Source organism: Micropterus salmoides, unplaced genomic scaffold (genome assembly GCF_014851395.1).
Source record: "Micropterus salmoides isolate LMB-PRFRI ecotype aquatic unplaced genomic scaffold, ASM1485139v1 Ms_hic_scaffold_17, whole genome shotgun sequence".
NCBI classification, from domain to species: domain Eukaryota; kingdom Metazoa; phylum Chordata; class Actinopteri; order Centrarchiformes; family Centrarchidae; genus Micropterus; species Micropterus salmoides.
The window spans coordinates 2,220,431-2,231,690 of record NW_024040817.1 but is presented as its reverse complement, the minus strand read 5'-3'; the positions used below and the strand labels follow the sequence as shown (position 1 = coordinate 2,231,690).

The 11,260-nt window shown below is 39.3% G+C and overlaps 2 protein-coding genes across 5 annotated transcripts in view; one reads left to right on the top strand and one right to left on the bottom strand.

Annotated features, from left to right (window-relative positions):
- The window catches only part of LOC119906777 (collagen alpha-1(XIV) chain-like), a 516,646-nt gene that overhangs the window by 34,589 nt on the left and 470,797 nt on the right, over positions 1–11,260 (bottom strand). The window lies entirely within an intron of this gene.
- LOC119906779 (CD209 antigen-like protein E) lies at positions 5,743–11,228 on the top strand. Its single transcript, XM_038724129.1, has 7 exons — positions 5,743–6,167; positions 6,990–7,109; positions 8,228–8,317; positions 8,500–8,562; positions 8,743–8,885; positions 10,125–10,228; positions 10,477–11,228. Exons 1-7 carry the CDS (start codon positions 6,005–6,007, stop codon positions 10,613–10,615), a joined length of 822 nt encoding a protein of 273 aa, XP_038580057.1. The 5' UTR covers positions 5,743–6,004; the 3' UTR covers positions 10,616–11,228.

The window sequence follows — 11,260 nt, the reverse complement described above, 5'->3', positions numbered from 1 at the left end:
TTGTAACGAGTGGTTATTTCAGTCAAAGTTGTTCTTCTATCAGCTTGAATCAGTCGGCCCATTCTCCTCTGACCTCTAGCATCAACGAGGCATTTTCGCCCACAGGACTGCCGCATACTGGATGTTTTTCCCTTTTCACACCATTCTTTGTAAACCCTAGAAATGGTTGTGCGTGAAAATCCCAGTAACTGAGCAGATTGTGAAATACTCAGACCGGCCCGTCTGGCACCAACAACCATGCCACGCTCAAAACTGCTTAAATCATCTTTCTTTCCCATTCTGACATTCAGTTTGGAGTTCAGGAGATTGTCTTGACCAGGACCACACCCCTATATGCATTGAAGCAACTGCCATGTGATTGGTTGATTAGATAATTGCATTAATGAGAAATTGAACAGGTGTTCCTAATAATCCTTTAGGTGAGTGTATTGCTGTGTGTCGCCTGTAGAAGTAACGTTAGCTGCCGACGACTGTGCCGACAGCTAACGTTACTTCTGCACACAGATAAACAAAGGTGCTCTGTTCACTTCGTTCTTGCTGTTTGAGGGAGAAAAGTTTCATGGGCGTCGGCGGGGTAATGTATTTTTTATGTAATTTGACTAAAAGCCCTTCACTTGAACTAGGATTATTCGATCCATCCATCGTCAACCGCTTATCCTGCGTACAGGGTCGCGGGGACTAGGATTATTAAGGTAAGTTAATAAAAAAATGTAGTGTACCTTAAAATAATTATAACAACATTGGTAAAACAGGTTAATTAGTTAAGTGAGTGAGTTAATGAGTTAAATATGAGTGTCACGGCAAAGGGTCTGAATACTTATGACCATGTGATATTTCAGTTTTTCTTTTTTAATAAATTTGCAAAAATTTCTACATTTCTGTTTTTTTCTGTCAAGATGGGGTGCTGAGTGTACATTACTGAGAAATAAAATGAACTTTTTGATTTTTGGAAAATGGCTGCAATGAAACAAAGAGTGAAAAATTTAAAGGGGTCTCAATACTTTCCGTACCCACTGTATCTCCTATGCTTGTTATAATATCTCTAGTCACAGATCACCTCCTGTAGTATCAGCAGCAACATCCCCAGCAACCCCTCAACAGCAACTGTTCCCTGTAAGTTGTGTCAGCCCACCGTGTTTTAAAGCCAGAACTGGGTGTTCCCTGTGTTTCTTTTTCAAAACTGTGCATTTGCTGATGTATCGATACTGAAGCATCTGTATACGCATATAATCAAAGAATACATAACAATATATTTCAGTATCGATATTTTGAGAACAGCCCTATTTAAATACTTGTTCCATGTGCCCCTTTTGTACTTTGAGCACCTGCCGATCCAAAGGTCTCTGCACGGCCCTGACGATGCATTAGAATCATTGTAGATGGGATAAAAACTTCACAGAGCAAAGACAAGAAAAGTCAAGCAACTGGACTTGGTAGAACATACTATAAAGACATTTTGTCCCTCATCCAAGAGATTCTTCAGTTCCGGCTGACTTCCCAGAACTGAAGAAGTCTTGGATCCAGTTGCCTTTGACTTTAACCTCCTTTGGATAACTATGACCTGGATGACCGAGAAGCTCAGAGACAAAAACAAGAAAAAGACTTGAAGATTCTCTGAGACTGTGGTTATACATTCACAAGAAAAACAGTGTTTGAGTAGAGTTTTGTAAAGTAAACATCTAAAAACTGAGCAGCAAACTTGCTCTGTTTGGGTCAGAGAGGAAGATTCTCGTCTTCTTCTTCATGAAATTAAAGCAGCACAATTATTTGTTTAAAAATTTTTTTTGTACCATCATTTAACAATTAAAATTTCATGTCATTTCATCTACTAGACAGAACAAAAATAACTTTCCGGTGAAAACATCAAATTTCCTGTGTCAGAGTTATTAAACTGCACGGTCAACATGAATGCAGCTTTGCACAAATGTGTGTATGTGAGCACATATATGTGCTGTTGAGTGAAAACCATATACTTTCTCAGTGCACTGACCAAAAAACACCTTCATTTTTCAGATTCAAATATAGTTATATGTAGTTTATGCCTCAATTAAATTATTTCATCAACACAAACACATATGTTGTGGTGTGCATCTCTGGTGGCGGTGTGTCCTGCTGTTACTTCCTCTTTTGAAAGCTGCCCAACTCAAAGACAAATTAGCAGACAGTGAAACGGTTCACTACGTTTTCAGTTAATCGAAATGTCTGCAAGGATTCTCGCTGCACCAGATTCAAGCTTGAATGTGAGATATACCCGAAGAGTTCAAGACAACAGAGGAGCGGGAGAGGAGAATCAGCTGGAGATCTCAGAGGATGAAAAGCATCACGCTGATCCTGGGTCACAAAAAGCAAGTAAGTCTGAAATGATGTTGTAAGAAGGACGTTAATGTACATTTTTGTGTGGCTATATAAAAATTCATAATTCACTAATCAGTCACCATTCACTATGGGTCATTATGAAGTGGATAGGTGCTGTCTTATTGAGAGAATGTCGATGAATAACTACAGAATCCAGTTTCTGAAGAAATTGCAGTGTGAATGTGGGCTGTTGAAAGTTGATGCTAAACTGGATAGCTGGCTTAAAAATTACCAATAACATTTGAAAGTACATCCAACGAAGGTTAAAATCAAGGGCAACTGGACTTGGTTGAAGATACTGGAAGACGTTTCGTCCTTCATCCGAAGGACTTCTTCAGTTCTGACTGACTGGCAGGGAAACTCAGCTATTTAACCTCAGTGGGGTCGTTATCCCGGGTCATCGATACCGCTGGTTCGTTAGTGTTCCTTGTTGCTGTGACGACAGTCGTTACAGTCGTTAAGACTACCTGTGGCCAAGACTGAACGACTCATCGTTGGTATCTTCACCTGAGGCCAATAGGTTACGTTTGTTGAGTTTCCTGGGAAGTGATGAAAGGACAGCATTGTAAGTGGGGGATAAGTGGGGGATAAGTGGTGGCGTAGACCCCCTCCCCTGTTCAAGGACGGCTTCTCGACCCTGGTGTAGATGCTTCCTTGACACCTCTTTCAAACCATCCATCTTCTCTGTCTAAAATGTGCACCTGGTGGTCCTCAAACGAGTGTCCTCTGTCCTTCAAATGTAAGTAGACTGCAGAGTCTTGACCTGAGGAGTTGACCCTTCTGTGTTGAGCCATGCGTTTGTGTAGTGGTTGTTTAGTCTCCCCAATATACAGGTCTGTGCATTCCTCACTGCATTGGACCGCATACACTAGATTGCTTTTCTTGTGTTTGGGTGTGCGGTCTTTGGGGTGGACCAGTATCTGTCTTAGTGTGTTCTTGGGTTTAAAAAACACAGGGATGTTGTGTTTGTTGAAAATCCTCCTGAGTTTCTCTGATACTCCAGACACGTATGGAATCACAATGTTGTTGCGTTTGACCTTCTTTTCCTCCCCTGTAGTTTTGTTCTTCTTGGATCTTGTGGCTGTTTTCACAAAGGTCCATTTAGGGTATCCACAGGCTGTAAGTGCCCCCTTCAGGTGGTTCTGTTCCTTCTCTCTGGCTTGGGCGCTTGTTGGTATGTTTTCCGCTCTGTGGTGCAGTGTTCTCATGACCCCTAGCTTGTGCTCCAGTGGGTGGTGTGAATCGAAGAGTAGGTATTGGTCTGTGTGTGTGGGTTTTCTGTAAACACCAATCTGCAGGCTCCTGTCCTCTTCAATGTGTACAGCGCAGTCCAGGAAGGCCAAACAGTTGTTGAGGACATCTTATCGTGTGAACTTGATGTTGCTTTCCAGAGTTGATGTGTTCTGTGAAGGCTTGCACTTTTAATTTTGACTTCTGGCTTTTAATTTTGACCCAGGTGTCGTCCACATTTCTGTACCAGTGGCTCGGTGCTGTTCCTCTGAAGGAGTTGAGGGCTTTATTCTCCACTTCTTCCATGTAGATGTTTGCCACAATCAGGGATACCGGTGAGCCCATGGCACAGCCATGCTTCTGTCTGTAGAATCCACCGTTGTACTGGAAGTAGGTGGTGTTTAGACAGAGGTCGAGTAATTTGCAGATTTGGTCAGGGCTGAGGCTAGTTCTGTTGTCCAGGGTGTTGTCCTGTGTTAGCCGTTTCCTAACGGTTTCTACTGCCTCTATGGTAGAAACCGTTAGGAAACGGCTAACACAGGACAACATATATCCACATATTTGTGTTTAGGACAAATCTTTATAGTTATTGACAAAACTTTTTGCATTTCTTCTTTCATCAGAGATGTTCAAAACATGACAACATTAATTTACTACCACTGAAAATCTAATGTATGAACAGAGAAATAATTATCTGCTCTTCTGCAAAATGATCAGGATTTTGTCAGAGAGCTGAGTAAACATGGAGCTTCCTGGATCGGTCTGAAATCAGTGAAAAACGGTTGGAACAACAAATGGGAATGGGTGGACGGATCAACTCTGACATATACGTGAGAAATTCTAGTTTTTGTTAAATCATGATATGTCAACATTTATATGCTAGTATTTTTAAGAAACTGAAATCTTAATATGAACAATACTTAATGTTTCATCAAGTCAATCACGTTTTCAAATAATGTTAAAATGTATTTTAAATTAGCACTGCGTGAGTCCGACAGTGTTGAGATAATGATAATCACTGAACAATTCCACAAATGGGTTTAACTTGACTAATCAAGCCACATCATGTGTGGTGTGTAGCTGAGTAAAAATGATGTATAATGAACTTGCATTCTACTGCTCCACCACACGAAGGCGCCAACATGTTCATATTAATCCTCTGTGCTGCCCTCTTTACTGAAAGCTGAGCATGGTGAAAAAACAATTGCTTTGATATGAATTTTAAATATGAATTGACTTTGGAATAAAAAAACAAATTCCTCTTTTTGAAACTCTTCTTCTGTAGATTACATACGAGTTAAAAGATATAAAGAAAGTAAACATGATGCTCAAGAGGGTTTTCAGTCCATAATTCATTTTATGAGCTCTTTCAGGCACAATAACTGCATGTACAATCTTATATCAATAATCCCATGTGTTTTGCAGCTTTTCCCTGTAACAATATAGTACTTATTCTGTTCCACAGGGCCTGGCAGGCAGGTATGAATGTAAATGCTGTGAATGGGTCCAAAGCATATATTAATCTGAAAGGAACATGGGAATACATCAACACAGGATCCAATCAATGGATCTGTGAGAAACCAATGTATTGAGAGTTTCCTGGTGACCATGGAGGCCAACATGTGTAACTGTGATGTAATGGTTTCTAATCTTTGTGTACAGCATTTCTCCCTCTCTTTATCAATAGTTCTTGCTGCCCTCCCTTAAAAACAACATAATAAAAAGGCAACCATGAGAAAATCAACTGTATTTCATTACTCAGAAGTGCAAAATGTAAATCTACAAAAAGGCCAAATCAAAAAAGGTTCAACCACTGTGGTGAATGAAGGTGCTTCAACTTTTTTGTGGGTTTTTTTTTGCCTTTTGGAAGCTCAGGCCAGACGGTGGCAGTAATGGTGTCACCACATTTCATTTCAGGACAATCTGCCTCACAGTAGTGAAAGTATGTATGTAGGATATGTATTTTAATGTATTAATTGTCATAGAGTTAGGATTGTCATTACAACTTCGTTAAACATCACAGCTTAGTTGGAAATGATTCCGTTTTTTCTGTGGAAGCAACAGAAAATAGACATTTCCTGTTTTGGCCAAACTGTTAATCTGCTGTGTGTGTGTGTGTGTGTGTGTGTGTGTGGGGGGGGGTCCAGAAGAGTCAAATGAATAAAAAGTGAGTGTGTGTTTCTTTGCATGCTGCTACTTCCTCATTTTTCTCTACTGAAACCAGACAGAAGCCGCCCTGTAAGACTGACAGCAGCGTCAATACAGTTTATTATGTTAATGAATTTATATCTACTACAGTTAGTACTGCAGAGTATACTTGTACACATTGAAGGTTTACAGCAGCATAGTAACCAATCAACACAGAACAGTTACAGGAAGTGAAGTGCAGCTACTGTTCAACTGTCTCAGTCCTCTCAAGATGTCCTCAGATATTTATGCCAAACCAGATTTCTCAAAGAAGGTGAGATACAACAGAAAGGTGCAGGAGGACAACGTAGAGTGGGAAGAAAGAACGGTGGCTATCTACGAGAGTACAGACGATATCAGAGATGATCACACTGATCTTCAGTCACACGACGGAGGTAAGTGAGAAATTATGACAAATCAATGATGTAAAAAAATAATGTTTATCTTGCTTCTGTATGAGTGTGTCTTTTTAAATCATGTTGGACTAATGTTTGACCCATAAGTTAACTCTAAATGAATAGAAACAAACTTAGGCTGATTGGAAATCTAAAAATAAAAAACTGAACTGACAGTGCAGAAGATAATCCAACTAACTACAGGAAACATCCACAAAAACACAAGGGGTTCATACTAAACATGTTATACATTTATTCCTGTAGCTGGTTGGATTATGTTCTGCTAAAAAAAGTATTAGAGCTCTCTGAGTAGATGACTCATTGTTCATGTGTTCATTTTCTGTAATCTTCTGCCAAGTTTTTAAAACCAAAATCTGGATCTAATGTTTAATTGTTTTGGCCATTCATATAGGTTAAGGTAACATTTAGCCAACAAGCGTCAGCTCTAGTAAAGTTTTACAAAGAAATGTAAACAGCAGCCACATGACAGGAAGAAGTTATTAATACAGAGCCAAGAGAGAAAGTCAAGAGGAGATTATGCAAAGTTGCGAGCTGTGCAATCGAATTGCCCATAACGGATCAACATTTCAGATGAGTTCATATTTGTTTTACATCACAATAATAATTGATTTCCATAAGTTTTTATATGATTTGTTTAAAATCTAACAAAATGTAAATGATTACCAATGTTAACACTCCATTTTAGAACCACAGATCAAAACAATGAAGCTGTTGACTAAAATGTTATGTGTGGGGAATGATAACATGACGCATGTTGTTTTCCTTTAATGAACCCGCTCTCTGTGTGCTTTGCCACTTTAGGACCGCACACTGAGAATCATCCTCCAGCCGTCCAAAGCAGGCCTTTCAGAGCTGCTGCATTTTGTCTTGGAGTGCTGTGCATTCTGACCATAACTGGAATCATCCTCCTATACATACGTTGTAAGATAAAATACACCCCACAACTACTGACAACCAAATACTGAACCTGTTCACAATGCAGAAAAACTGCTGCAACTGGTCTATGAAGCACATTTATTAAATGTTTTCCACCAAAGTTTGCTCAGTTACACTAAAGTGTACTTTCTAGTTCTCCACAACCAGATCTAATGAATCAAGCTGGAGGAGGTTGAGACGGTCTGGTTTTGTCTTGAGCACCAGCTTCAGACTTTAAAGGATAGGTTCTTATTTTTTGTTCATCTTCATATAATACTGACCTGCCACATGCATGCTGAAAGATTTATTTATCGCTGTAATCATTTGTCCTGCCAGCTCTGTGTATAAATGCATTCTAACATTCAGCTGAAGTTATTATGAGATCACAGCAGTCTGAGTTATAAAAATCAAACAGGTATCTTGATCCTAGTAACAGGTTGGGTTATTGCCAGTGTTGTGTCTCGGCAGCATCCTTCCACCGCACAGCTCAGTAAAGAAACACAGTCCGTGGAAACAAAGTGGGAACATTTTACTAAAAACAAGTAAACTTTCATTCTGGTTAACTCAGACTAATGAAGCCTCATTCTAGCTTTGGCTGAACTTAAGAAAAACTTTTTGCACACAACAAAGACTGTTGTTTTCATGTCCATAATTTTTACACTGCAGTCACGCTAGGAGGGGAATTACTTCAGAGCCAGTTCTGAGAGGATTAGATGTCAATGAACATAGTGCATATGAGTCTGTACTTATTGTTTAAAAACATATAGACAACATCTCTGAAAATAAAATATACCCCATAGCTAAAAAAACAAAAATCTCTTTTATAGTTACTTGATGTTTTTTGGGACGGCTGTGGCTCAGGAGGTAAAGAGGGTCGCCCACTAATCGGAAGGTTCCTCTAGTCTGCATGTCAAAGTGTCCTTTGGGATGATACTGAACACCACATTGTGATGAACGAGTGTGAATGTAACATGTAAAGCGCTTTGGATGGTCTGATAACACGAAAGGTGTTTTATCATAGAACATTAAAATATGCAGAGAAAGTAATGCAATTCTGTCTTTAGTTTGAGGCAAATGATTTGGTGTTGTTGGTGTGTTTCTTATGTTGTTGTGCTTCTCACCAGATATTTCAGTCACTTCGGAAAAAGACCAGCTGCAGACCAGATACGACAAACTGTACAACAACTACAGTGAGCTGCAGGGACAAATTTCAGGTAAGAAAGGTTTAAAAACCGTCCATCCACCTTCATCCGCTTATCCGGGATCAGGTCGCGGGGTTTCAAAACAAAATAAGCAAATACCAAAATACACAGCATCTAACTTCAGACTGCTTATTAAGAATACATATTTTAAAATATTCTAAAGACTCTTTTATCTCTTGTTGTTTTTCCTCAAGAAATGACAGTCAACAACAGTCAGTTACAGAATGAAGTAAAGCAGCTGAAGGATAAAATTGAAGGTGATGAACAATGAACACCAGCATCAAACTAATTCACTTGATCTAACTTGACTTTGCCATTACTTTTATAGAGCAAACAACAAGTGGCAGGCAAGAAAGATATTTAAGAAGAAAGTGAAACATGGTTTAATCAATTTAAATGACATGAAATCCATCTTTTAACACTCATTTGACATGAAGGGAAGTGGTGTCCTGAAGGATGGAAGAGATTTGGATGCAGCTGTTACTTTAAATCCAATGAGAAGAAAACTTGGTATAACAGTAGAAGTGACTGTCAAAGTAGTAGAGCAGATCTGGTGATCATAAACAACAAAGAGGAACAGGTGAGTGTGTTTGTTACTGAGTGTGTGATCTTAGATGTAGCTGCCAGTGATCTGTTACTTCTGTTTTTGACCTGCAGCCAGTCGGCTTCCTATGACGACGCATTGCCACAAATATATATTCTATATAGACACGTAAAGTTCAGACCACAGTGTAAAAGCTCTCTAGCTCTGTGTGTATGTGCTCCTCTCTGTATCTGACTGCCTGGGCTCAACAGAAGGACCTGAGTGTGTGTAAGCAAGCATTTGTGCTGTTGGGCAGAGGTAGGAAACACAGCAGAGTGAGGGAGCACAGTAAGACAGTGCACAGTAAGAACGCCCTGTCTCTAGCACACAGCACAAAAGACACCAGCTCACCAGGACATTCCACAAAGTCAGGTTATGGTTGAGATATTATGATCAGCAGTAAGCACGCCAAGGCCACAGAGAGGGGGAGCAGCGTAGCCGGGCCGAGAATGCAACAGTCACTGAAATAAAAGTGACAATCCACCAAAATGCTGAAAGGTCAGAAGATGATAAGAGACACCAAATATCTGGGGATTTCCACAGATCCAGGAGCAGCAGGAAAGAGAGCCAAGAGGTGATGTAATGCTTAGAAACAGAGCTATAAAAGGAGGTCCAAAACAAGGTGAAAATCACTTGTTACATGGCTTCATGTCAACTCCGGTCTCTGTTCTGGTAACAGAATGGGACTCTACTTTGCATCCATCTCTGAACCTCTCCGCTGAAACTTTTCTTTTCTAACTGCTGTCTATTTTTGTTGAAAATAAACATGTTGGTAAAAGTTCAAGATTTTTTATTTGGCCAAAGTCTTGAACTTTTTACACGGCACTGTCTTCAGTAAATTTAAAAAGATACGTTGCTTTTTGTAGGATCAATAGATTTGAAAAGTACTTTTTACTTTTGATACTCATGAACTTTTAAATCCAGGTACTTTTTCACTTTTACTTGAGTAGTATTTTACTGGATGACTTTTATTTGAGTAACATTTTAGTGTGGTATCTGTACTTTTACTTAAGTAGGAACATTTAGTACTTTTTCCCACCATTGAACAATGTTTATTCTACAAGAGGAGCTGAATTCCATCAGTCCTCTGAGTGTTTCTGATTTATGCACCACTGATGAACTGAAAAGTTGCCACAGATTTTTTTCCTTCAGACTTTTCAGACATCACACATGTACCACAATAGAATTACTGAATTATGAACAGAGAAATGATTATTGTCTCTTGTCAACTACTAGAAATGTGTCACTGAGCTGAACAAGGATGGAGACTCCTGGATTGGTCTACGGGCCACAGAACGGACAGGATGGAAATGGGTGGACGACTCACCGCTGACAGTACAGTGAGACGATTTTAAAGTTTTTAGTTTCCATCACAATTCATTTTGTTACTAAAATAAGTTTGTTTTTAAAATTATGAAAACAAATGAAAAAAATATTACTTCACATTTTATTAATTTACTAATCTAAACACGTTATTGAAAATATAATTGTCATTTATTACTGACAATAAAAATATTTCAAGTAAAAATCAACATCTTCCTTCAAATTGAAAATAATCAGGAGTGACAACATTTTATTTCTCCTCCAGGTTCTGGGCAATAGGACACCCGCACAGCAACTATTATTACGCTGCAGCATTCTGCGATAAACAAGGAAAATGGACAACGAGCGGATTTAATGATAAGAAGAACTGGATCTGTGAGAAAGAGCTTTCCTGTTTATCTTGAGGACAGAGGGGTGTGTAGTGTTGGGATCAACTTTGTCAAATCAGACCAACTCACATTTTACATTTCTTCAGTTGTTCATTCTGTGTTGCATCCTGAACAACCTGGATTACATAGATATTGTTCCTCTGCCCTACACAGTGAACAGTCTGGTTGGAAGTCATCCACACGACTACATGTGCACTTACCCTCTCTGCAGAGAGGGATATTACAACAGCCTGTTTTCAAATACTTGTGAGGAGTCCCATACTGTACATATTTAAACACTGTCCTTCCTCTAAACCTAGCTAAACTTTAAAATGACATATTATGGTTGAGAATTCTTGAAGCTGCTGCTGTTCCCTGTGTATGTTGTTACTACACAAAGATAGCTAAATTGTGGTTTAGCAAACTGTTGCTACGGTTGCTGTGAAGCTAACATGCAGAGAGGACGAGATTGTCCTAGAGCCAGCGCACCAGCTACAGACAGTGATACTCACAACTCTATACAGCTAAGAGCTATAATATACTATAGCTAACATAACAACAACAGCATGTCTTGGTGAACTAGAAAGTAAGCTGAATGTCCATAATCAAGTCATTTAATGTTACCTAACTCGTGGCTGGAATAGTGTTGTGTGGGACTTTCCTGTTTACATGTTTACAGCT

What these genes read in the sequence shown, in the direction of transcription:
- LOC119906779 (XM_038724129.1), top strand. Translation starts at nt 6,005, where the DNA reads ATGTCCTCAGATATTTATGCCAAACCAGATTTCTCAAAGAAGGTGAGA. An exon ending in TCTTCAGTCACACGACGGAG is followed by an intron (nt 6,168 to 6,989) that starts GTAAGTGAGAAA and finishes TTGCCACTTTAG; the next exon opens with GACCGCACACTGAGAATCAT. An exon ending in GACTCACCGCTGACAGTACA is followed by an intron (nt 10,229 to 10,476) that starts GTGAGACGATTT and finishes TTTCTCCTCCAG; the next exon opens with GTTCTGGGCAATAGGACACC.